The sequence below is a fragment of the Oncorhynchus clarkii genome, chromosome 33 (genome assembly GCF_045791955.1).
Source record: "Oncorhynchus clarkii lewisi isolate Uvic-CL-2024 chromosome 33, UVic_Ocla_1.0, whole genome shotgun sequence".
Classification (NCBI taxonomy): Eukaryota; Metazoa; Chordata; class Actinopteri; order Salmoniformes; family Salmonidae; genus Oncorhynchus; species Oncorhynchus clarkii.
Window position 1 is genome coordinate 19,500,953 of NC_092179.1, and position 27,050 is coordinate 19,528,002.

The 27,050-nt window shown below is 41.0% G+C and overlaps 1 protein-coding gene across 1 annotated transcript; it reads left to right on the forward strand.

The window, feature by feature from the left end:
• The first annotated feature begins 1,298 nt into the window (after positions 1-1,298).
• On the forward strand, positions 1,299-17,650 carry LOC139393188 (synaptotagmin-10-like). The gene is made up of 7 exons (XM_071141618.1): positions 1,299-1,500; positions 3,275-3,680; positions 7,530-8,091; positions 12,828-12,948; positions 15,508-15,679; positions 16,592-16,721; positions 17,579-17,650. Exons 1-7 carry the CDS (start codon positions 1,299-1,301, stop codon positions 17,648-17,650), a joined length of 1,665 nt encoding a protein of 554 aa, XP_070997719.1.
• Positions 17,651-27,050: the final 9,400 nt, after the last annotated feature.

Genomic DNA, 27,050 nt, shown 5'->3' on the forward strand with positions numbered 1-27,050 from the left:
ACAAATAGAAATCAGTGTTGTCATTACACAACCCTTTGGGCACAATCAAGGACATGTTCAGAGAATGTTCCAGTTAAAATCTGTCAGAGAATGGTACCCTCCCTGTCTACCCACTTAGTTGGCAAACCAGTGATAAATATGACTGCTAGTAAAAAAATATATTAGATTACACTATTAGTATTCATGCCCTTAGTGCCTGACAGTTGCCTTATCACCCATATTTAAATATTTGCCACTTTGCCTATCAAGACTGCTAGAGACAGTGTGTTTGTGTGAGTGTGTGTGAGAAAGAGAGATGCATTAACAATGTGGGACCAGTTCTGCCCATACACCATAGCTCTCAACAGTTTCAGCAAACACGGATAGAGGAAGTTAATTTTTCCCAATGAGGCTGCTCATTATTAATGTCCTGTTGTCTAGGAGACTGTCTGCCTCTGCCGTTGCCTGAGTGGCACCTTACCTCCTTCTGGTCATGAGCTGTCATTGTGTTGCATTGTGGATTCTTGGTAAAGGATCCTACTTTAGCAATTGCATAAATTCATTAATAAGTGAAAACTGCCCCATGCATGTTCCTAAAATATAATAATATTCATGAAATAAACAACCTTTTCATGGCTCTGTGGCTGTGAAACTGATTGCATTGTTGCATATGTAATTCACATATTTACAATGTTGAACTGTACTGGTACTAGCATATTGGATTTCAATTTGTTGTCCCCTGTGACTAGTTCGTTGATACTGTTCTTACTTTGCCCTTTCAATATCTGTGGGCTCTCTTGGTAATTCAGTTGGCTAATTAAGATTCTGGTGTTGGGTTGATATTAACATGTGTTTCTGAAAGGAATATTTGTCCTCTCAAAAAAAGACTAGTATAATGTAGGTTGAGGAGCCTAATCTTTGTTATTCAACCAAGGTTTATAATTTAAAATAGTATTTGTAGATGTCATTATAGTAAACCTTAGGCACAGGAACAATATTTGGAAGACTATTCAGGCTTCTGATTGAACTTGTGGGCATTCACATAAGTAATGTCAAGCTTCACTGGTATTAGTCAAATCTAATGAGATCAAATAGCGCAATAGTGTATAACTCCAACACTAGGGTCTTGCTTAACCAGTGCTTCATTCCTATTGGACAGTGGTTGGTGGACGCTAAATGCTGAAGAATCTTTTGTTCAAACACAAGAAGCGCGCTGGAAGTCAGTCCCGGCATTGCGCAGTGGATATGGATGTGGACGCCTCGTGCGCTCTGATCTTTGGCGCGAAGAGGCTGCACTCAGCGGCGCGCAAGGTGGCCAAATGAATCACCGCCCTCCCGGCTCCTCCAGCGTGCAATGGCTTAACAGGAGAGACATGAGTGTCCGAACGGAGGACAACATCAGCTTGTGCCAAAGGGCCCTTCAGATCGTTACGGAGCTCTGTCTAGCGGGGCATGTAGATGGGGAGAAATGCTCGGCTATATTTCCCTTGGAGAGCAACATACCAGGTAAAGGGAGCGCAGGTAAATAGGTCAAAAGCAACTTATTCTTCCTGACCCTCTCCTTAAAGCTTGCATCCCTCTATTGTGTAATGGTTTGGTTTCTCTGGCGTCAACCTGCTGCACAAGGTAGTGTGAGAATGATGAGTTGAACAGTAAAATGCGTGTTAAGTTAAACTTCAGCTGTCTCAACTTTCCCCTTGAAGCACTGCAATATAATCATGTAAGATGCGCGATTTAAGTATAGGACTAGCGTAACTTGTAGGGGGAAAACATGTTTAGAATGTTAAATAATCATGGAGAGGTTGTGCTGTGTCCTCATGTCGCTTTGAGCTACGCTCAACAGGTGAAACATCTGTGTCTGCAAAGGGAAAAGACTGCACCTGTTGCAGCATCAGTGTATGCTCGTTTTCCCATGTCATTGTGCTTGGTTCTGGCGTGTGCAATCTGATGGTGTGATAGTCTGATTGTGTGAGACCGATAGCTTGTTGAACGAGGAGATATGTTCTCAGTGATCTTGCAGTCATTGACTCCACCATGCGCCAACTGACCGGCATGTCTGAAATTAGTCATACTGTTGGCTACCAGTTCGTGATCTAAACATAGATCCCCTTCTGTCAAATAAACCCATTTATTTGCTTGATAATGTCTCTCTCATTGATTTGGTGAAAGTTATATTGTAGCCTACTCATCAGTGCCTTTTTAATGTTATGGTAATGCTTGGATAAGATGTTGAAACAGTTCTACATTCTACATATGTATTTTTTTGTAGAGTTTCTTAACAGCATGTCATTATTCCCTCGGGGTTGTTGTGAGTTGCATAAGACTGTAGCAGCATTGTTACTGGTGCAATAACGTCTCTGATTTTGCGTAAAGCCTAACAGATGGAAATTGAATTGGTCGGTCAGTCTGATTGCATTTATTGCAGTAGTTTTTTGCTCTTTTAAACTAAATGGAGTTAAATTCGTGATAATTACAACACAGTTACACAATGTATTATATTACTTGATGAACTGATAACTGCCTAGGCCTACCTGCTTGTGTAATTTCCATAACGACATTTACATTTGCAAACCAACTTAAATGAATTGTACATCTCAGCAGTCTAGCATACCTGTTAAAGTTATTAGTCTGAAAAATAAATAGACGATTTTAGTGCCACTTCAAATAAAGTGGGACTGATTATTGCCTGTAGATCTGGATTCTTGTTTTCACGTAGGATATGGCTTTGAGATGGTGCACCACAAAGCATAAGTGTCCTTGTGAGAGTGAATGAGCAACAGGAGAGGGAATAACACGGAGACAGAACACAGCAAAGAACATGACATCATGCAGTGCTATCAGTGAGAAAGGACATATCTCCTGCACATTGCAATCCACACACAGGCGTATACTGTCCAACTTTATTTATAAGAAACCATACAATTGTGTAACATGCACACAATGGAATGCATAATGCATGTTGTAACAGCCTGTGGTAAATCTTGGTTTGTATATAGTTGCAGAGGAGGGGTATTGTGGTTTCCGAAAGTTGAATTGTCAACTTGATCAAATATGGCCACGAAGAGCGATGTATCTGTCCTGTCCATGTGAATGTCTTGGAATGAAGCTGTATGACTTCCTCTGATCTTTACCAAACGAGGGCATTTGCATCCTCCTCTTTTACAGCTTGCTTTCTCTCTTCTCTTTTTTTCTCTTGCATGTTTGTCTATCATGCTCCGACCATCGCTTGCCCGTCCTCTCTCTCCCTCTGTCACTCTTTCTATCTGTCACTGTTGATCCCTGTGGTCACTCGTAGACATCTCTATCAGTCTCCTTGCTGTGGTCGTGGGTTTCTGTGGACTCGCCCTGTTGGTAGTCTCTCTCTTTGTCTTTTGGAAGCTGTGCTGGCCCATCTGGAGGAGCAAGGCCCTCTTGTCCCACGTCGACAATGGCCCCCGGGTCGGGCTCCCCGAGGCCCCTCCGCCGCCCCCCCAGCCCGTCACACCCCTCCAAAAGGTGGCGCCAATGGAGGAGGAGAAAAAGCCTGTGCCAGTGGTGAAGGTGAACGGGCGTTGCAGCTCCGTGAAGCTGCTAGAGGCAGCCATGAAGATCAGCCAGACATCCCCGGACATCCCTGCTGAGGTGCAGACGGCTCTCAGGGAGAGGCTGGGCCAGCAGGCCAAGATTCAGAGGCAGACCACCGACCCCACCTCGTCCTCCAGGTAACATTATTGGACCTCTCCCAGAGTAGTGTCCCAGTCACTTTCCTGTCACTAGGTCTCAACATTCTGTTGGTATACATTTTTGGTGGCACTGGTTCCAAGGATTTCTGTGTTATGTTATGTCATATGCATGCACAGAGCTGTGCACACATATAGCAAAGGCAGCGGAGGCTGCTCAGGGGAGGATGGCTCATATACTAATCGCTCCAGCCATTACCACGGGCCCGTCCTCCCCAATTAAGGTGCCACCAACCTCCTGTGAGTGAAGGTTATGAACATGATGCTTTCAAACAAGTGACATCAAGTGACAAATGATAACACTAGAACCTTACACATCAAGTATAGCCATGACAAATATCAATAAGACAGTTCAGGAGAATTTGTGACGAATGACCTTAAACTGATGACCTGAAGGAACATCTCCCATGGTGCTTGTCAACAGGGCGACAGCACGCCCCCTTGCTCCTCACACACACAGAAACCCTGTAATCACCCCAGGTCACGTCTTGTGTTGGGCGGGCGTGAGTCACGCTGCCATGGCAACAGCGGTAAGCGACCCCGGTAATGAAACAATCAGCTGCTCTTCTCTTTGTTTTCGGGGGCTGTGTTTAAACGAGCGCGTCTGTAATTAGCGCCGCCGCAGGTTGAGAACTGACGTGCTGCGAGGCGCTCGTCCGACTGAGACCCACTGAGCAGCTGCACTCCATCTTCTGCAGGAAGCCATTATTGACACTTGCTTTAGTTTGTCATTAGGAACGTTGATGCAATTTATAGAGCCTGGCGCTTTTCATGAATTACACACTGACGAAGAGGGCAGAAAGGGCTAATTAAATAGTGTCTCATCACTTTTTGAGTTGAATCTCCCTCAGATGCTCTTGCAAGCTTTTCATCTAGGGGAAAAAAAGAACATAAGGAAAGATTCAAAGAAGGAGAGGACTTGTTGTATATGATTGAAAAGTATGATCAGTAAAGTTAATGGCAGGTCTATCATCATGTTTCTGTTTATCTCTTGAAAGTATGTTTCCCAGTGCTCTCAGAGTAAGACACTTAAAAACCTTTTACTGCAGTGTTCTAAATCAGGGACACAGAGAGTGTTTTTTGGTAGTCTTATACAAATCTAACTTGAAACAAAAGTATAGACCTCACACACATGGTTATGGACTTTTAAAAAAGAAGACACCTGTACCATGTCAGATATAGAGTTGAAATGCATTCAGTTTTGAGTTTGAATCCTAATATTACACTTGATATGCATCATATAAGACTGAAATATAACAAAACTGTTTGACATAGAAACACCAGATTTTCAGCTGTTTAATTTTTTTAACATGAATTATTAATTAGGAAATTATGAAAAATATGAATAATATTCCACCCATAAGGCCACTAGGTCATTTGACTGCAGGAAAGGGCTACAAATATCTAAACATACATGTACCAGTCCGGCTGAATCTGAAGCACGAATCTATCATTTTCAATACAAATCATCACAATCACGACACAAGTAAGGACTGCATCTATAGTACATCCAAGTAATTAGGAATAATTGGATGATGATACACTGCATGAAGCATCCATTTTAGGAGACGTGGATAACGTATTAATGTGAGACGAGGTGGGAGGAGACGCTTGGTGTCACTCTGGCCTTCAGGGCAAAACTATGAGGCTTTGCAACCATGTGACTTGCAGAGCGGGTGATTACCATGGAGAAGAGCAACAGATACATTCTGTTAACATCGATCCTCTCTGACAGCTACATCAGTATTCACTGCTCATGCATTGTGCAGACACATTCTAAACAGAGGCAATGTCCAAGGGCAAGGGCAAAGTCAGAGAGAGAGAGAGTCTTGTTCAGAATGTACTGGTCTACACAAATTGTGAATTTCAGACATTCCTCCACCAATCTCTGCTAAAATGCTACAGAGCAGTATATATCAATACGTCACCTCATCATATGTTACATCCATAAACAGCGCCAGGTGGTATGAGACTGGGGATTTGTCATGCTGTTTTATTACTGTACGATTTACCTCCCTGCGAGAGATTAAGATTTTTACATTTTCATTGGTCACTTTTTTTACGGGCGGAAACAGAGATCTCTGACACCTGCGAGAAGTACCATATTTTGGTGGGCTCCTGAGTGGCACAGCGGTCTAAGGCACTTCATCTCAGTGCTAGAGGTGTCACTACAGACCCTGGTTCAATTCCAGGCTATATCACAACTGGCCATGATTGGGAGTCCCATAGGGTGTTGTTAAAGTTTGGCTGGTATTGGCCTTGGTTGTAAATAAGAATTTGTTCTTAATTGACTTGCCTAGTTACATTTTTCTTTTTTTTACATTTAGCAGATGCTCTTATCCAGAGTAACTTAAAGTAGTGAATGTGAAAGTAGTGAATTCTTGTACTTTTCCTCATACTAGTCACCCATGGGAATCAAACCCACAACCCTGGCATTGCAAGTGCCATGCTCTACCAACTGAGCACACAGGTTCAATGTGAGTATTGAGACTGAGAGCCCATCCCTGATCCTATAAGATTGAGAAAGTGGAGGACAGAAAAATTGTTATCTTATGGAAGAAAATAATGAATGTGGCTCTGGAGAAGAAGCGTATGTAGGGAGAGGTAGAGAAAGAGAGAATGTCTTTACTGGAGTTGGGATGGCAGGCCTGCAAAAACTGATTCTGGGTCAGGGCTGACACAACAGGGAGGAATATGTGGGCAAATGTGGATGAAATCAGCCAGCCTCCTCCATTATCAACTCTTCCAGTGTATACTATTCATTCTCTTGGATGCCGTTCGCTGAATGTTCTAACAACTGTAGGAATCATGGGAGGTTGTAAATTGATGTCCCTTGTCTGAAATAATAGGACTCCCGAAGTATCCTTCACAAAGAACATTGTGTCTTATTATGTCCCAGAACATTTGCTAGAACATGCAAGGCACCTCTTCATATGAGGTTTGAATATAATGTGATGGTTTTTTTTCATATCCCATATGTGTTAGGGTTAGGGTTAGATTTGAAAATTTGTACCAATACTAACCGTGGCGGATTAATGTGATCTTCTTATTGGCGTCAGTGGAGGGGGGGTAGGGGTTATCAGTTGCTAGGTGACAACCGGGAGAAGTACAGAACAGTGGTTTGCTCAAAGTATGTAAGTCATTATCAGTAGATGGACCTGGGCTCAAGGTATCCCAGGTAATGTTATTTTCCAAAAGAAGTCCTGTGAAAAACAACTCACTCAGTCACGTAGCTTCTGAGCTTCATAAGAGTTCAATCATAAAGTAACTACATCACTACTGCTGGGGCGGCAGGGTAGCCTAGTGGTTAGAGTGTTCACATCCCTGAGCTGGCAAGGTACAAATCTGTCGCTCTACCCCTGAACAGGCAGTTAACCCACTGTTCCTAGGCCGCCATTGAAAATAAGAATTTGTTCTTAACTGACTTGCCTAGTTAAATAAAGGTAAAATAAAAACTTGAAAGCCAGTAACATCTTTCTCGTTAATGCTGAGAGAATGGATTAACAACATTAAAGTGCAAAAAATGATCTCAACAAACATTTTCCTACCAACAGTAATACTAGAACTACAAGAAGAAGCAAGGAATTGTACAAACACCAATGAAGTAAACAAGTTTCATCAACAAGAAAAATAATGGCTGCCACCCCTGTCAAACAGATAAAAATGTTGTCAATCTTCAGTACATTTCACCTATAGCTGCCGTTTCCATTACACGTCTCAATGTTTTGTTATTGTTGCGACATTGCTTTTGTCTTATAACCCTGTGTCAATGGAAACCTGCGTATTGAAAGGTACCAGGAACCGTAGATGACTGATCTCCTTTTTCAACAGGCACAATTCATTCCGCCGCCATCTGCCTCGCCAGATGAACGTGACGAGTGTGGACTTCAGCATGGACACGCTCCCCATCCGCCAGTCGTCCACCGTAAGCATCGGCCGCATCAAGCCCGAGCTCTACAAGCAGAAGTCTGTGGACTCCGAGGACGGGACCCAGGAGCCGGTGGAGACGTGCGGTAAGCTGAGCTTCTCCCTGCTCTACGACTACGAGGAACAGGCGCTGGTGGTCACGATCCTCAAGGCCCTGGAACTGCCGGCCAAGGACTTCACTGGCACCTCCGACCCTTACGTCAAGATCTACCTGCTGCCAGAGAGACAGAAGAAGTTCCAGACGCGTGTCCACCGCAAGACGCTCAACCCCACGTTCGACGAGGCCTTCTGCTTCCCCGTGGAGTACGACCAGCTGTGCAACCGCAAACTGCACTTCAGTGTCTACGACTTTGACCGCTTCACCAGCCACGACATGATCGGCGAGGTGGTGGTGGACAACCTCTTTGAGCTCTCCGACCTCTCGAGGGAGGCAGTGGTGTGGAAGGACATTCACGCTGCGACCACGGTGAGTGGGCTGGGCCTCAGCAAGTTGAGATAGGTGTAGTACATGGAGGATATTGGTATGTGTGGAGATCATTGGATCAGTGATCTCAACAACTGATGGCTCTGTAGGTCGTAACTGTAAGTCGCTCTGGATAAGAGCGTCCGCTAAATGACTCAAAATGTCAATGTCAATGATGGTGGAGTAGATTTCAGGGTGGAGCTGTGGTCAGTCTGCCGTAGTTAACATTTGCATAGTTTCTGATGGGGTCGTGCACTGCACATAATCTGACTTATTTAAGGAAACACTTGACATTTTTAAGTCTCTGTGCATTATTTGATTGGATAAGGTTTTAAGTCCTGGAATCATCCGCACTGTATTACATGACTGGTAAATTGCATGTGTTGTATAACCTCATTGCCAGGAGCAGTGAATTTAGAATCCAAGCACCCACACAACACCTCCGAAAACTGAAGTACACACTGTAGACTTAAATATAGCCACGGGCACAATTCTCCTTTGTTCTTCACCTTTATCCCTTCACTGACATACTTGGGTATGATAGTGCAGTTTTATCTGGGCCCACACACTTCTTACGCCTCGGTAGCTTTATCACAGTTTGTTTACTCAACAGCTTCTGTTTATGAATATTATTGTGTGTTTTGGTGGTATTTATTGTGTCTAATGGTGATGGAGATGGATTAATGGTTAATTAATCAGTTGATCTCTGAACGGTATACTGTGGAAAACAGAACAAGAGTGGATCAACTTGAAAGAAAGTGCACTGTGTATTTCAGATTAATCATCAAGAGCACAATTGAGCCCTAACCTCTACAGGTACTATTTGACTCTGGCCAACAAAGTTACACCAGTTTCTTTCACATTATATAGGCAGGTTTAGGTGAGTTTAAAGAAGTCTGGGTTTTAAGCCATTGGAAGGGGATTGGCTCGACATTGATGCAGTTATCCCATGTCAACAGCCATGGTGTTTACCTCAATGTGTAGTCTGTCTCCAGGAAGTTTGTAAGTGTTACATAATGTTTACTGTGTGCTGCGAGGAAATTACACTTTCAAAAGCTTGAGCATCCATAGAGACATCAAGTTTACTGCTACTTTGACTGTGGTTGATAGTGTTGATTATGAAAGCTACAATTGAGCTGGGCTATTGAATATAATGTGAGACTTTTTTCAAGATTGCCTACAACAGAAGAAAAATGTAACAATTATTGTAAATATTCAAATATCTCCCTACGTTGTTGTTAATGGTTAGACATATATTTTGTCTGGTGTTTGATTGTTATTTATGTCTATCTTGGGATCATTTTATCTCACCTTCCTGTGTTGATTTAGTTTATGTCTCTGGGCAATTACATTGCCTGAACTGCCGTCCAACAGAGGGGAATGAGGATAAGGATGTTTGAATGGATAATGACTCATAGCAAATGCAGTTTGCCATACATTTTATTTTGACAGTGTTTCATTCCACCTTTTTTAATTTACATTAACGAGAGTCCTTTTAAAAGTGTCTTCCTTTATGCAATGTATTTGGAGATGACCATTTACGGTGACTTTACTCGTCACTATCTGACAACAATACATTGATCATGTCGTGCTCTGGTGTACCAAAGTAGTGTGTACTTTGTGTTACCTACTTCCTTGAATTCTATTAAAAAAAAAATTATGCAACTACATATGAACAGAAAAAACACAGGAAAATCAGAGGTTAGCCTAATTCGAAAAACTCTCTGTGTATTTACACTTCAAGCAATTTTCAATTTAATGTGGAAGCAAAATTGCACGAAGTAATTTGTCACAACAAATGACATTAATATGCCCTAGCCATGCCCCACATTCAGCTGAAGATTATTATGTATTGTATTTCAAAACCTATTTCCCTTGGCTAGATTGATGTATTTTTATGCATGTGACCCTTTGTGTCAATTGCATGGGTAGAAACCAGGCAGAGAAATGGGAGTGCCTAAATGCCTAAAACAACCTATGACCTGCCTATGAGGGTCACGGTTTGAGACGTAGAGTTTTTCCCGCCTTGCAGCTGTTTGTGTGGGTGTCTGTGCTGAGATTGAAAGTACGGGACACAAAGTTAGTCGGAGCTCACAATGGTTAGGTGGGTGGGGGTGGTGCTTTGGAACACACAATGGATGGAGGTCTGGGGGGGTATTGACACTGTTTTGATGTGCAGAACTTCTAGGGCTGGGAAGGCATCCTCTGTTTCATCCTCTGTTATATTTTTATTGTGAAACTCCTGCATGTCAATACATTGATGACACTGGAAGACTGCACCAACGTATCTCAAGTAAAGATTCTGTCCATGGAGAGCAACTCTTATGCAACCCTTATTCTAAGTCTATTTTTATATGGTGACATTCTGTGAGAACACACAGATCTATTTCTAACTACAATCTTAGAAAAAAGGTGCTATCTACCTAAAATATTTATTTGGCTGTCCCCATAGGATAACACTTTGAAGAACCATTTTTGTAAAAAAACCAAAAAGGGTTCGACCAGGAACCAATAAGGGCTCTCCTATGGGGCCAGCCAAAGAACCCTTTTGGAACCCGTTTTTCTAAGAGTGTATGTAAACACACTAAACAAAAATCAGTGCTCTAATGAGATGCCTCCCAGTCAGTCCTCTGTGTTCTCTGGTTGGCCAATCAAATCTTATCTCTGGAGTGCTTTTTATTAACTCCGATTAGGTATCAATACAAGCACACCACGTCAGTACATGTTCTTCTCTTTCAAGTCAGTCCATCTGATGCTGTTTGCTCAGACTACAGTAGTGCTCCAGTCTAAACTGATCCATAAACACATTGTTTTGAGGTGATTCCTCATGACACTAGAGCCAAAAAAAAGACCATGACTTTGGGGATTTTCACGAAATGTAATCCAAAGCATAAATGAGAAATAAGTAATTGAAGTTTGAACATTTGTGACATGTTTGCCTTACCCAGGCCTCCTTTAAGACTCCATAGAGTTTCATCTGTAGGTGCTACAAAGCTCAAATTGGTGTCATATTAAGCTTTACAACTTTCTCTGTAATATGAGTAGTATTGTGTATATATTGTATATTAACAATAATAATAATTTACATACATTTATGAATATTGAAAAATACAAACAAACTATTAATTTGCCAAATGTTTCTATATGCTCTATGGATATACCAAAGTTCCAGAGTGGGATATTTGTTAGTTTTAAAGTTATTGTCCATTTTATACAGAGACATTGTCATAGAGGCAATGTAACCAGGGTTCTAAATAAATAAATAAAAATGTTGGTCCTTGCATCTTAAAAAGTTAGGAGCATCACATTAACATTTAGAGTATCAGAAAATATGATTTTAAAATTGATTCAGTCACAGCCTTTAGTGAGCCTATTTGAATTCTAACTACTTTTGAAGCACATATTGTACCCTACAAACTAATATGTAACTATGGAAATACATTTATTTATGATAAAGGCTAAAATGTTGATACAAATACAAGTAATTTGTAGAATATTAGGTTTCTACATTGTGTAAAAAGCACTTTTTCCTATGGAGATGCTCTTTAATGTCAGTGACTTTCAGTGATGACTTGCATATCTGTCATTTATTGCTATGATCATTGATCTCCTGAAGAAGCTAACCCCTTTCCATTCTTTCTGTGTCCCCAAATGTTTGGATACACTGGTAAAGTTACCAGGTTGTTAGCTAGCTAGCTAATGAGGTAACATTACTGAACACGGTGTTAACGGCCTGTGAGTAGTTTAAGAACGGCCCACAACATGGGGGGCGTTCATCTGCCCAGGTGTTGCCGACGCATGCCAGACCATTCAAATCAAATCAAAATCAAATCAAATTTTATTTGTCACATACACATGGTTAGCAGATGTTAATGCGAGTGTAGCGAAATGCTTGTGCTTCTAGTTCCGACAATGCAGTAATAACAAGTAATCTAACTAACAATTCCAAAACTACTGTCTTGTACACAGTGTAAGGGGATAAATAATATGTACATAAGGATATATGAATGAGTGATGGTACAGAGCAGCATAGGCAAGATACAGTAGATGGTATCGAGTACAGTATGTACAAAACGCCTGGATAGGTATTTTACGTATCAGTTTTACGTATCAGTTTACCACATCATTATGTTATAATAATCTGGTGCCCGACGGAACATTCGACGATGTGACACGCAACCATTGGTTGATGCATGCAACGTCTGAGCATCGTTAATGAATACCAAATGCGGCCCGCCAATGGAGCTGCATCGCCAAAGCGCAATAGAAGGAACAAAATGTAGCATTGGTAATACGGGTCACAACTTTTAAACGGTTTGGGCTAGAGACAAGCAGTTTTCTCTGGAGTAATGATGCAATCAACACGGTCACAAACCTCTAGGACACTCGGAAGCAGCGAAGCCTAATCATTACAACAAAATATTTAAAAGTGGTAGCGCTTTAAAACCCTTAATGTGACCAATCACAATCCTCATTTTACTTGTATCTTCGCACATCCTGCGAATCACTAGCAGAGGGCGACCATTTTGAATACACATCATTCCCTCTGTTGGTAATGTTTACGATTGGATTTGTTCTAGTTTCTAGTTCTAGTTCTAATGTTCTCTCTCAGTTTTGAGGACACCTCTGGGTGTTCATACTTTGTTTAAAGCAATTTGCGCTAATTGCTTTCCTAAAAGAGTTATTCTACAGCAACAGTGCCCTTTCCTTGATGCAGTGTTCCCCTTGTCTTTCTCCAGGAGAGTGTGGATCTGGGGGAGATCATGTACTCTCTATGCTACCTGCCCACAGCAGGACGGATGACCCTGACCGTCATCAAGTGCCGGAACCTCAAAGCCATGGACATCACTGGCTCCTCAGGTAACAACAATACAAAACTGACAGGCATTTAGGCTGGGCCTTAAAACATGATGGTTCTCTGAATAACAATGAGGGACAACTGTAAATGATGGTGAAAGATAAAGTATAAAAAATAAAGTCAAAATAAAACATAATAAAGTCAGTTTGAATGACACTGAGGGGCAGAGTTTTTACAGTTAATGCCGGTTTGCCTGCGGCTGATGCTGTGCAGGTGTTTGTACACATGCATATACACACACTCTCATTCAAATACACACATACATGGGGATACACATATGTAAACAGTGCCAGACAAGCACTTAAACATATACAGTTGGCCTTGCTGTTATGATTTTAGTTGTCCTTGAGGTCCATTGTTGTTTTCTGTTTTCTTTTTTTTTTTTTCTCATGAGTTCATTTTCTTGGTTGTTGGTGCATTGGGGGCTTCTTGGGGGTGGGGAATGGAATTAATGAAATGTTTAATTATTTCATTTAAAATGTTTTTTCTGTGGGGGGGGTACTGTAGGAGGGGTCTCGGAGGATTCGCGTCCCCGTTTTTTTTTATTTTGCCACTGTGGGAGATCTGTTGACGTGCCCTTGAGCAGGGCGTTGACCCTGGATGCCTCTGTGTGTCGCTCTGAATGGGAGTCTGTTGGATGACTGGTGTGGTGTAGTTGTTGAGTGGCTTCACTGCAAGTATATTGTATGTTTTGGATATTCAATAAATGTAAAAAAAAATAACAAAACAAATATATATAATAAACTGTTAAGCTCTAAAAGAGCAAGCAAAGAATCAAAAAACATAATTACGTCAGGCAACATGCTGTACCTTAGATAAGAGTAGTCAGGGAGATACTTCTTTCATGTGTTTTCACTGTTTGTGGTGAAATTGTAATAGAAGATACATTTTGACTTACCTTGTCAAAAAAAAGATCACTGGATTTAGCCAAACTGAATAATTGAATGTAGCCATCAGTAGCTGTGTGTGGGTAAAATCACTGAGCAAGCCAAGCCTGTAAAAAAAGCCATATTACAACCTATGTTGTGATAATTGCGTTGTTTGCTCTATAACCCATGTGTTCATACACCACCATGATATATAATTAGGCCGCGACGGCAAAAAGACAAGTGTCACACAGTGGCGGAATAAATTCAACTACACATACATTAGTTTCATTATAAAACAGGAGAACAACATCTGTCTGGTGAAGTCCACAAAGCAAATATTTAATGTAATAAAACAATTATATCACCTGCAGCATGATCAAGCGATTACATTTTTTTTGTCAGTTATGAACAACTACTGATTTTTAGAACCACAGTTACCACAGGTCAGCACAAAGACAACAGGAGCACTGCTTCTGCTATTCCAGCACCATTTCAACTTAAACATTTAAACATTCAATCAACAAGGATCAATTTATATATGCTCAGTTTAATATACTGAAAACAAACTTAAAGATCTCAAAAACACTTTAGTCCAATAAATGTTGCTAAATATCATGTGGCAGTCCATGGTATTGATTTTTGTCTGTGTCTGTGTACGTGTATGTGCGCGCAAGTTAAACAAAACATTTTGACTCACCCTACTTGTAGACTAGTTGAACGCCAATTAGGGTTGAATGGCAGGAACCCGGTTACTGAGATTTACCGCCCAAGGATGGAACATTTGTAAAATAGAGAGAAAATATGCAACCCTAACTCCAATGCCATCCTCCTCTCTTTCATGTTGACAAATTGGTCTATGGCTCTGTCATACAATACACTTTATATTTTTGTTGTCATAGGCTAGCAGGCCAAGCTAGGTAGCCTAACTTCTTAGCATTGGCAACAATGAACCAGCTAAGTTAGCTAGCTAGTTAACCTGAGCCTAGTAGGCTACATATTGAACTTCAATCGTCTCAGGCCAGTGGCACAACATATTAATTTATAGTTAGATCAGAATCGCCTTCAATATCATTGGCCTGTACAGAGTCCAAATCCCCATCTCGATCCATGGTTTAGGAAAGTTTAGCAAGCTAGCTACTGCAGGATATCAACACCAGTAGACCAGAAACAGACAAGTTTTTCTGAAAATAACGTTTTTCTTTGGAAGTGATTTGATTGGTCTGAAGCCAAATCTAAACTGGTGTTTTTCTGCACCAGGACAACCCACAGTTGAGCTTAATGTTATCAAGGGAGGCCAATTGCTTGCTGACATCAATCAAATGCTACGGCGGCCACATGCTATACTCTTTTGGTCCAGACAGCATCGGATACATGGGCTACACATACTGAGACAGAGGGGCGCTGTTTCCCTGTCCAGACAGCATCAGATACATGGGCTACACATACTGAGACAGAGGGCCACTGTTTTCCTATCTCTGATTTCTTCAGTGAGATTCAGCAACTTGCGAATTGATGGAAAATGATAAAAACCGAGAGAGACAAAAGATTAATGATTGATATATTTGCATTTTTTATTGGTCAAATATTTTGGGAAGCCTGCCTTCCCTTGGCATCCATGAATACACGCCACTGGTTGCCATTACCTGCAATCTACACGACTGACTTCATGGAGATGCTATTTGTGGCACACAGATCCCTATGTAAAGGTTTCCCTGCTCTGTGACGGACGGAGGCTGAAGAAGCGGAAAACTACCACCAAGAAAAGCACACTGAACCCTGTGTACAACGAGGCCATCATCTTTGACATCCCCCCAGAGAACGTGGAACAGGTCAGCCTGTCCATCATGGTGATGGATTATGACCGGTGAGTGACACCACACTAAATACAACACCCACAATTCAACACATATGGTGGTCTTAAGCATGCTTGTACAAGTACACACATACACTGAGTATATAAAACATTAAGAACACCTGCTCTTTCCATCACATAGACTGACCAGGTGAATCCAGGTGAAAGCTATGATCCCTTATTCGATGTCACTTGTTAAATCCACTTCAATCAGTGTAGATGAAGGGGAGGAGACAGGTTCAAGAGGGATTGTTAAGCCTTGAGACAATTGAGACATGGCTGTGTGCCATTTAGAGGGTGAAAGATTTAAGTGCATTTGAACAGGGTATGGTAGTAGGTGCCAGGCGCACCGGTTTGTGTTAAGAACTGCAATGCTGCTGTTTTTTTCACACTCAACAGTTTCCTGTGTGTCTCAAGAATGGTCCACCACCCAAAGGACATCCAGCCAACTTGACACAACTGTGAGATGTATTGGAGTGAACATGGTCCAGCATCCCTGTGGAATGCTTTTGACACCTTAGAGTCCATGCCCCCAACGAATTGAGGCTGTTCTGAGTGCAACAGAGAGGGGGGGTGCGCAACTCAATATTAAGGTGTTCTTAATGTTTGGTATATAGTCAACAAACAAGTACTTGTTTTTTTAAAACATTTACATTGAAGGTGGAATGAGTAATGTTTTAACTTTGAGTTGAACTCAGGTGAACTTCATCAACAGAACTTTTCACTCAAATCCTGCAAGCGCCGCTATACAATATAATCATGACCACTTACCAGAATGCTCAGGAGCCACATAATTCACTGTAATTAACCAAACCTAGGTTTAGAATTATTTAATCAAACTAGCACTCAGCTTTTAGGTGTCATATATATATTTTTTACAATCAAGATATTGCATGTTTGTGTGTGTTTGCATAATGCCCACAGGGTGGGCCACAACGAGGTGATAGGTGTGTGTCGGACTGGGCCAGATGCTGAGGGCCTGGGGAGGTACCACTGGAACGAGATGCTGGCCTACCCACGCAAGCCCATTACTCACTGGCATGCCCTGGGAGAGGTAGAGGACTGTTCGTTTTTTTCCCTCAAAGTAAGAGGAGGTACAAGTCAATTGCAGGACTTTCCAGAGCTCCCACAATGCTTCGCTGCATCACTCTGGTTTTCTGAGAGAGCAGATAAAGCCAGAGGTCTTGCAGCCAATCATAGAGCTTGAGGAAATAACCCTGTCAATTTCAACAGAGATGTGTAACAGTGCAGCATGACAAAGATGCAAGGATGTTGTCTGTACTAGAACAAAGACCAATTTTATTCTAGAAACTTAAGGGCTGGTTTGAACTAGAAGCATTTAAAGTAATTGGAGAGTTGGTGCCCTGATATGCACCCAGGATGGTTGGATGGGGTCACTAGCTCGATTTTTACGGTGTGTTCCCATAACTGGGGACCACATATTATAGTGGTGGGCCATCCCTTTTCCTTGCTCTTCAGGAGTAGTAGAGAATGTGAGTTTTAATAGCACAATCTATAAACCGTCTATGAACACAAGACGATATCCTTGAAAAATGCATGAAACATTCCAATCTTTATTATCCGGAGAAATCCTTATTGACAGATGAGTAGTTGAATTTAGACCCATCGGTTGCGTAGGAGAAAGACTTCACCTTGTGGTTGTGCATTAAACAAAGAGCCTTGTCATTCTATTTAGCTTGAACAAAGAAACAAGAATTGGAGGAGTACTCACCCTCTAACATGGTCCTCCTCTAAATTGAAAATACATGTAGGATACAAATCTATTGTTAATGCTTTCTTGAATCCAGGTACTTTAGAAAATTGATATTAAAACACAAACCAATAGCAGCTTTGGAGTTCTAGCCAACTCTTGTTGAACTAACCCTTGTTAACTGTCTGTTTTGTCCACAGTGGCCAGGAAGAGCGACAAGCTTTGAGAGCCAGGGGTCTTGTCCTTCCCCCAAACCTCCACAAACTCCATAGGAAACACGAATGGAACCATATGACCTGATAGCAGATTAACTAGATGTGTACAGCTGTGTACAGAAATGTCCAGTGCCAAGGTTCGATTAGCATTATAGGTTGTGTTTAATCATCATCAATCAGGACTCTACATTACAGAGTTATGACACAAACAACATTGGCACTGAATTCATGTCTTGCAGGAAGTGTTAGCCTACTTTTAAGTTAAAGGCCCAGTGCAGCCAAAATTTGATTTTTCTGTTTTGTATCATTGTATAACTGCTGATGAAACTAACACTGTAAAAGTGTGATCACAATTCCTGAGAGTTGTTTGTTGGAAATACAATACATTTGGTTAATAGAACCAATGACAAAGAGAGTTCCAAACCTCTCTGCCATTAACAGCTAGTTTTCAGGTTTCCCCTCCCCACTTAGACCACTCACAGACAGTCCTTGTAAAATTATTGCTTGAGAAATAGTATTTATCTAAAAAGCTATTTTTATCATTTTTAATGGAAATCTATTACAGTAAGGTACTTATTTGTTACCCAGAAATTATTTGATATTGATATAAAAATGACTGCATTGGGCCTTTAAAAACATTCTATAATATGGCCTGATTTTGAAATGCGGTTATGGACCACACATGAGAATGCCTTGTTCTTGGAATCACAACATTTTACATTTAATGTGAATTTACACATTTCCAAAGTTTGTGTCTTGAATAGTGTTATCCATGATGAATTCTCTAATTGAATCATTGCTCCAGTAACCTTTATCACATACCATTTACAGTATTATAATGCTTGACTGGAGTGGAAAATTAATCTTGGTTCGTACTATGGCATTAATCAACCAATGGTGTACTCCTCAGAGTAAACAGTTTGAATTATCAGAATTCGGTTTTCTGTCCTGTGCAAGCTATTCAGTATAGAGCTGTGAAAACAATTGATTTTACTTCTCAAGAGTTTTATTTCCATTGTACATCGTGAGAGGCACTTGGGTCCGAAAGGCATGATATCAGATAATAGCTTTGCAAAATGGAGATTTCATCCTCTCATTCCAATGGTATTGTATTTGTTTCCTGAATAGCAATTTATTACCACAATACTACCAGTGGGCATTAAGAGAACTAAACGTTGAACTAAACTTTGTAACATACTTCAACACTTTCTGGTTGATACATTTGCCCAAGGCATTCTGCTCCTCTCACAGTTATTTAGTGAGTTGCCATTTTCATTTGGGATGATGTGATATTAAAGGGCTAGACTTGATTCTAAGACCACATGTCAACATGGACATACAGTAGACAAGCCAGTCAGCTGTGCCCTGGGCGTAGCCACAGGGAACACAGATAACCTATCAACTCAAAGGGCTGGGTGAATGTCCAATCCCAGAGCATACAGTAGTTTGCCAGTGGCACATCACTAATGAATGCCAATTGATCCCATTTATTGAAAGAACATGGTGCATATCTCACCATATCACAAGTGGGTTGCAGATTCACTTGTCATAGGATCAACGAGAGTGCAATACGTGGTAAGAGCAGCAGCATTCTCCCGTGGACAGACTACGTAACATAAATGGTACCATAAATCTGTTAGGGGCAATGGGATGTGTCGACTAACAAGCAGAGAAGTTTAGGTACTTGTGTTTTTCATCACTGTTTTTTGGGATGTATCAGGATTGGGAAAAGATAGAGTTTCCGTTTACGAGGGTGTAGACTTCGCAAGTCGCGTTAGAAATTGTACTAAGACGTCTCCCCCAAGAACTTAATCTGGATTAACTGAGATTAGAGCAACAGTAGCCACACAATGTAGCATGGTGTTTTCAACTCTAGTGGGAGATGAAAGTGAGACAAGCATTGAAGCAACAAAATGTTGAAAAATACAGTGCCTTCAGAATGTATTCACACCCCTTGATTTGTTGTGTTACAAAGTAGAATTAAGATGGATTTAATTGTCATTTTTTGTCAACGATCTTAACGAAATACTCATGTCAAAGTAGAAGAAAAATGATAAGATTCGTAAAAAAGAAATGTAAAACACTATCTTGATTAGATAAGTATTTAACCACCTAAATCAATACATGTTAGAATCACCTTTGGCAGCAATTTACATCGGTGAGTCTTTCTGGGTAAGTCTCCGTGGGCCCGATTCCGATTTAGGCATAATTTTCTTTCTTACACACAGCTTTCCTATGCACATCTCAGTAGTTAGTATTCAGACTTACCTTATGAAGGTGCGTAACCAGCTTTTTGCAGGCATGGTTCCCTTGCGCATGTTGAATACATTTAATTTGACTGCTGAAAACCCTCCTACTTGCTGGCCAACAGATTTTTGCGTGGAGTTTTCATTCAAGCATGTATCTTTGTATTGATTGGGTGTAAATTTGCAAAAATGTCTGTTTTCACTTTGTCATTAAGGGGTATTGTGTGTAGATGGGTGAATGTACTATTTTTTTAATCCATTTTGAATTCAGGCTGTAACACAACAAAATGGAATTAGTCAAAGGGTTTAAATACTTTCTGAAAGCACTGTATAAACAAAAAGTTTTCTTATTGATTGATACACATTTTAATTGCAAAAATGTTCCCACAGCTGCTACACTGAAGATTATAAGCATTTAAATCTCACTCAACGTAATTTGCTTCCGCCAGGACTCAATACACTCAGAAAAGCATGTCTGACCTCGTCACTTCTTAAGAACATTTCAGTGTCCAAGGTAATTTTTCTCTGAGACTTTGCCCAACATTTTATCTGTTACTGGAATTGATAGACATCTTCATGATTGCTAAAATGCATTCTACTAATTAATCCAGAAAAGTAAAACCATGCAAATGAGATCAAACTCATTTATGATGGGTTTGAAGCAAGGTAATTTATTTTTTAAAGCTAATGGCTTTCCTTTTTTCTTTAAAATATCATCTTTGATGTGTATTTCACATGTGCCAAATATGATTTCAAATAGCAACCCAAAAAAATATTATTAAAATTGTCTCTGACAAATTAATATGGATATTTCGAAGAGTAATTTGTTCTAGTTGTGGAGACAAAAAAAGTGTTACGGGACAAAGGAAACAAACTTCCATCAATCACTATAAGGTTCTATCTGCAAAAAGATGATTCTGAGAATTGGTTTTAGTTCTGAACCCTCATTGGTTTGAATGGTATCAGCAATTTTGATCTTGAATTCTTTTGAACTTAACATGAATTGGGATATTTCGAGTACTATATAGGAATTGAACAGAACAAGGCTATGTCAATAACTACATTTTGACTAAAATGCAGATAGAACATTATAGTCCGAAGCTCTCGATTTGTTTAATTTGAGTACATTTTTCTTTACAAGCAGTCCATTGTAAATGCATATGGCCTAGCCCCAGATTCCAATTGTAATTGTGTCTTCTGCAATCACTTTATGGAAAGCCTTATGAAATAAAGCCTTATGATATCGAGTTTAGTACTCAATCTGAAAACATTACTAGAATGAATTTCAGTTGCACATGTGAGTAATAATATGAAATAGTGATGGGCATATCTGAGTCTTTTCGGTGAGCCGAATCTCTTGGCTCCATTCACCTTGAAGAGCTGTTAATTTGGCTCCTAAATGGCTCTTCGTTCAGTAGTGCTTAAAAATGTATGAAAAATATTTTTACAAATCTAATGTCAAGGCTAGAAAGTTGCACACTGTTTTCTCAGATTGTGAAATGTGAGTAAAAAATAATAATTCCTAACAAAATGAAATTGAGAATTGAGCGTGGACCAGAGTAAGGCTTTGTCCTCACTAACTATTTGTTACTGCAGATAATCATAGTTTGCAGCTCATAAAGCAGTAGTAGCAGTATACAAATCAGAGAGGCAAATTAATGGCTCTTTCACAAATTAATGGCTCTTTCACAAATGCGATTCAGGTTCCTGACGTTCACCAAAAAGAGCCTTTCAAAAGAGCCGCTAGTTCGCGAATGACCTATCACTAATATGAACATAGAAAATACTAAGGCTGTGTACTGTTAATTTATTTTGCGCATTAAAATAATAATGCTTCTGTTCCCAGGCTGGCCCCAATATAAAAACCATAAGTATTTGTACTTGTAGCATGCGAGTCAATATATTGAAGTAGTATAAGAATATCAAAAATCAAAGTTTCATGAATATATTATATAATATAGTATTTTATATTGCTAATATTTTACGTTTACATTTGTACATAGACCTCACAATGCGAATACTTGTATATATCTAAAGTTTACTTCTAAGAACATTTGTTGTTGAAAACTTGTTAAAATGTTACTGTGTATTTATATGGATCGTTTGGTGATAATTTGTACAGCTCAAGCTTGTGTTTTTGGGTGACTTTATACACATTCCATATCAATTGTGGAATGATTTGTCATATTGTAAGCATATCTAAGGCAACCCTCTACTTTTTCGGGACACTCCATGCTTAGGAATTTAGCGCTTTTTAGCTGAGATTGTGTGCATAATGCTAACATCAATAGTATATTTAACAAGAACAGCAATTGTAACTATTTGTCATGAAATGTACAGTTTGTGATAACTTTTGTAACAATTTGCAGTAAGCATTTGAAATATAATTTTACTTTATCTGTTTCATATGTATTTTAAATAAATAAACAAAGAACAGATCATAATCTTATGAATTATTGCTGTCAGACATTTTCCGTGCTAAAAAATGTGTGGGTGTATTTGATTGACTGTGTGGTGGATGCATGAATCACTCAGTAGCCTCCTTTAGAAAATTACTCTGCCAAGCACAAAATGTCCCATAGGTATAGTGAGACTGCCCTTACGGAAAACGCAATTTGGTGAAAGAATTACCTAACAATGGATACGTACTGTAGCGACCTTAACCAAACACTTGGCAACCTCATATAGATTCGGACAGCTTGGTGTAATAGTTAAGGTGTTGGCTTGACAGTCGCTGGACCCGGGTTAGAGTCCCGGTCGGGGCTACCCCCTGAATTCACTTTAGCCCTTAAATTTAAGTCTGGACTGCTTGTTTTCAGTGTTCCCCTTTCATTGGCATACCAGGTGGGGCAATTCATTATCAGGTAGAACAGAAAACCAGCAGGTTCCAGACCTCGTAGTGTGAGTTTCATACCCCTGTGCTACAGTATGAAAGATGAGTGCATTTTTTTGTGCCAGTTTAAGAATAATTACTTCAATTCCCCTATAATACACGTCTCTATTATGTAACCCTGCAGAGTGGATATCTCTGCAGCTCTGTCGTGTGTCCCAATAATATCTTCCTCCACCAATCCAATACTTTTAGGTTTGTGGGAAGTAGTGAACAAGTGCACACTTCAGGAAAAAGGAGATGTCATTAGGACGCACATTATCTAGTGCCAAAAAGAGGTATGATATTGTGAAAAGGTCCCAGGACTACACACAACCTCTGAACGGTGGACAGTAAATGTTCAACATATTCGCTAGTCACAACATATTCGGGTTATGCAACCCATACTATGTGCACTGGATACTGAATTGAGTGCCAGATAAAAATTGGCAACCAGGACTGCACTGATAATAAGCCCATTTACTCAGCAGCTTCACACTCTAAATGACCTGCAGGCTAACCAATGTCCTCTAACAAACTATCAGTATGATGTGTAAAGCAATGAACAAAAACATTTAAGAATTGAACAGAGTGTCAGGGACATGTCTGGGGTTGTTTACTTTGGAATTTTTGCAGTGTCCCTTCTTGCAACGGTGGCAGATGTCCTCGTTTCAGTAATTGATGGTGTTGTCTGTGTTTGGCAGACAGTGCTGTTTTGGTCACCATGGTTAAGAGGTTGATTTCATGATTTCAGCCCTCTTTTATGGAGCTGCTTTAGTAATGGGCCTCTAGGTGCTCACACATGTCATTTGCCCCCCTTGGATATTCAAATATTAAAGATGGAGGGATGAGTGAAGGAGCCTTGGAGCAATTACAGGTGTGATGATGGAGTCCAAGATTGGCTGAGGTGAGATGGGCGGAGGTCATTAGGTTTGCTCTGTGATGAGGGGTATGTCGTGAATCATTGTCTTTTGTACACACACTGTACCTTACCTATCTTTTTGTCTGTCTCTATGGAAGTCTGTCTTTCCGTCTGTCACCAGATTTGATGGCTTCAATGACAATAACTGTTTCATTTCATTGCTACAACACGTTTATTGTTGTACGCAACAGGTTCAATTTTGGCACCAAGTTCCAGTAAGGATGAGAATATCATAACATTCACATGCGCCGACAGAGATGGCCGCCTCGCTTCACGTTCCTAGGAAACTATGCAGTATTTTGTTTTTTATGTGTTATTTCTTACATTGTTTCCCCTGTGTAATCTTAGGTTTTATTACATACAGTCGGGAGAAAATATTGGATATAAGAGCAACGTCAACTCACCAACATTACGACCAGGAATATGACTTTCCCGAAGCTGATCCTCTGTTTTGCCCACCACCCAGGACAATGGATCAGATCCCAGTAGGCGACCCAAAACAACAACGCCGTAGAAGGGGCAGACTGAGCAGTCTTCTGGTCAGGCTCCGTAGATGGACACATTGTGCACCGCTCTCGAGCATACTACTCGCCAATGTCCAGTCTCTTGACAACAAGGTAGACGAAATCCGTGCAAGGGTAGCCCTCCAGCGAGACATCAGAGACTGTAATGTTCTTTGCTTCACAGAAACATGGCTCACTCAACACACGCTTTCGGAGTCGGTACAGCCAGTTCGTTTCTTCATGCATCACGCCTACAGAAACAAGCATCTTTCTGGTAAGAAGAAGGGCGGGGGTGTATGCCTTATGATTAACGAGACGTGGTGTGGTCATAACAACATACAGGAATTCAAGTCCTTCTGATTATAATCGAAGAGAATTCTCTAGGTAGATAATGCGGTCGGCATTTGATTGTGAGGAATTCTAAGTCAGGTGAACAGAAGGACTTGAATTCCTGTATGTTGTTATGACCACACCACGTCTCGTTAATCATAAGGTATCCTGAGGCTGCATTTATTGTATCTGGGGATTTTAACAAGGCTAATCTGAAAACAAGGCTCCCTAAATTCTATCAGCATATTGATTGCGCAACCAAGGTTGGCAAAACCCTAGATCATTGTTATTCTAACTTCCGCTACGCATATAAGACCTTCCCCCGCCCTCCTTTTCGGAAAAGCTGACCACGACTCCATTTTGTTGCTTCCAGCCTATAGACAGAAACTAAAACAGGAAGCTCCTGCACTCAGGTCTGTTCAACGCTGGTCCGACAAATCGGATTCCACGTTTCAAGATTGCTTCGTTCACGTGGACTGGGATATGTTCCACATTGCGGCGAACAACAACATTGATAAATACGCTGATTCGGTGAGCGGGTTTATTAGCAAGTGCATCGGCGATGTCGTACCCACAGGGTCAATTAAAACATTCCCAAACCAGAAACCTTGGATTGATGGCAGCATTCGCGCAAAACTGAAAGTGCGAACCACTGCCTTTAATCAGGGCAAGGTGACCGGAAACATGAAAAAATACAAACAGTGTAGCTATTCCCTCTGCAAGGCAATCAAACAAGCTAAGCGTCAGTATAGAGACAAAGTAGAGTTGCAATTCAATGGCTTAGACATGAGAGGTATGTGGCAGGGTCTACAGTCAATCACGGACTATAAAAGGAAAACCAGCCCCGTCGCGGACCAGGATGTCTTGCTCACAGACAGACTAAACAACTTCTTTGCTCGCTTTGAGGACAATACAGTGCCACTGACACGGCCCGCTACCAAAACCTGCTGTCTCTCCTTCATTGCAGCCGACGTGAGCAAAACATTTAAACGTGTCAACCCTCGCAGGGCTGCAGGCCCAGACGGCATCCCCAGTCGCGTCCTCAGAGCATGCGCAGACCTGAGAGCTGGCTGGTGTGTTTATGAACATATTCAATCAATCCTTATCCCAGTCTGCTGTCCCCACATGCTTCAAGAGGGCCACCATTGTTCCTGTTCTCAAGAAAGCTAAGGTAACTGAGCTAAATGACTACCGCCCCGTAGCACTCACCTCTGTCATCATGAAGTGCTTTGAGAGACTAGTCAAAGACCATATCACCTCCAACCTAGACACACTCCAATTTGCTTACCACCCCAATAGGTCCACAGACGACGCAATCACACTGCACACTGCCCATACCCATCTGGACAAGAGGAATATCTATGTGAGAATGCTGTTCATCAACTACAGCTCAGCATTTAACACCATATTACCCTCCAAACTTGTCATTAAGCTTGAGACCCTGGGTCTCGACCCCGCCCTGTGCAACTGGGTCCTGGACTTCCTGACGGGCCGCCCCCAGGTGGTGAGGGTAGGTAACATCATCTCCACCCCGCTGATCCTCAACACTGGGGCCCCACAAGGGTGCGTTCTCAGCCCTCTCCTGTACTCCCTGTTCACCCACGACTGCGTGGCCATGCACTTCTCCAACTCAATCATCAAGTTTGCAGACGACACTACAGTGGTAGGCTTGATTACCAACAACGACGAGATGGCCTACAGGGAGCAGGTGAGGGCCCTTCAAGTGTGGTGTCAGGGAAATAACCTCACACTCAACGTCAACAAAACAAAGGAGATGATCGTGGACTTCAGGAAACAGGGGGGTGCTCCCTCTGCTATCCACATCGACGGGACAGTAGTGGAAAGGGTAGAAAGTTTTAAGTTCCTCTGCGTACACATCACGGACAACTGAAATGGTCCAACCACACAGACAGCGTGGTGAAGAAGGTGGCTGAAGAAATTTGGCTTGTCACCGAAAACACTCAACTTTTACAGATGCACAGATGCGCAAAAGATCATCAAGGACAACAACCACCCAAGCCACTGCCTGTTCACCCCGCTATCATCCAGAAGGCGAGGTCAGTACAGGTGCATCAAAGCAGCGACAGAGAGACTGAAAAACAGCTTCTATCTCAAGGCCATCAGACTGTTAAACAGCCATCACTAACATTGAGTGGCTGCTGCCAACATACTGACTCAACTCCAGCCACTATAATAATGGAAAAATTGATGTAATAAATGTATCACTAGCCACTTTAAACAATGGCACTTTTATATGTTTACATACCCTACATTACTCATCTCATATGTATATACTGTACTCTATACCATCCACTGCATCTTGCCTATGCCATTCGGCCTTCACTCATTCATATATTTCATTCATATATTTTTTAATGTACATATTCTTATTCATTTCTTTACACTTGTGTGTATAAGGTAATTGTTGTGAAATTGTTAAGTTAGATTACTCGTTGGATATTACTGCATTGTCGGAACTAGAAGCACAAGCATTTCGCTACACTCGCATTAACATCTGCTAACCATGTGTATGTGACAAATACAATTTGATTTGATTTGATATTCAGCACCTCAGTCTCGGTCTTCA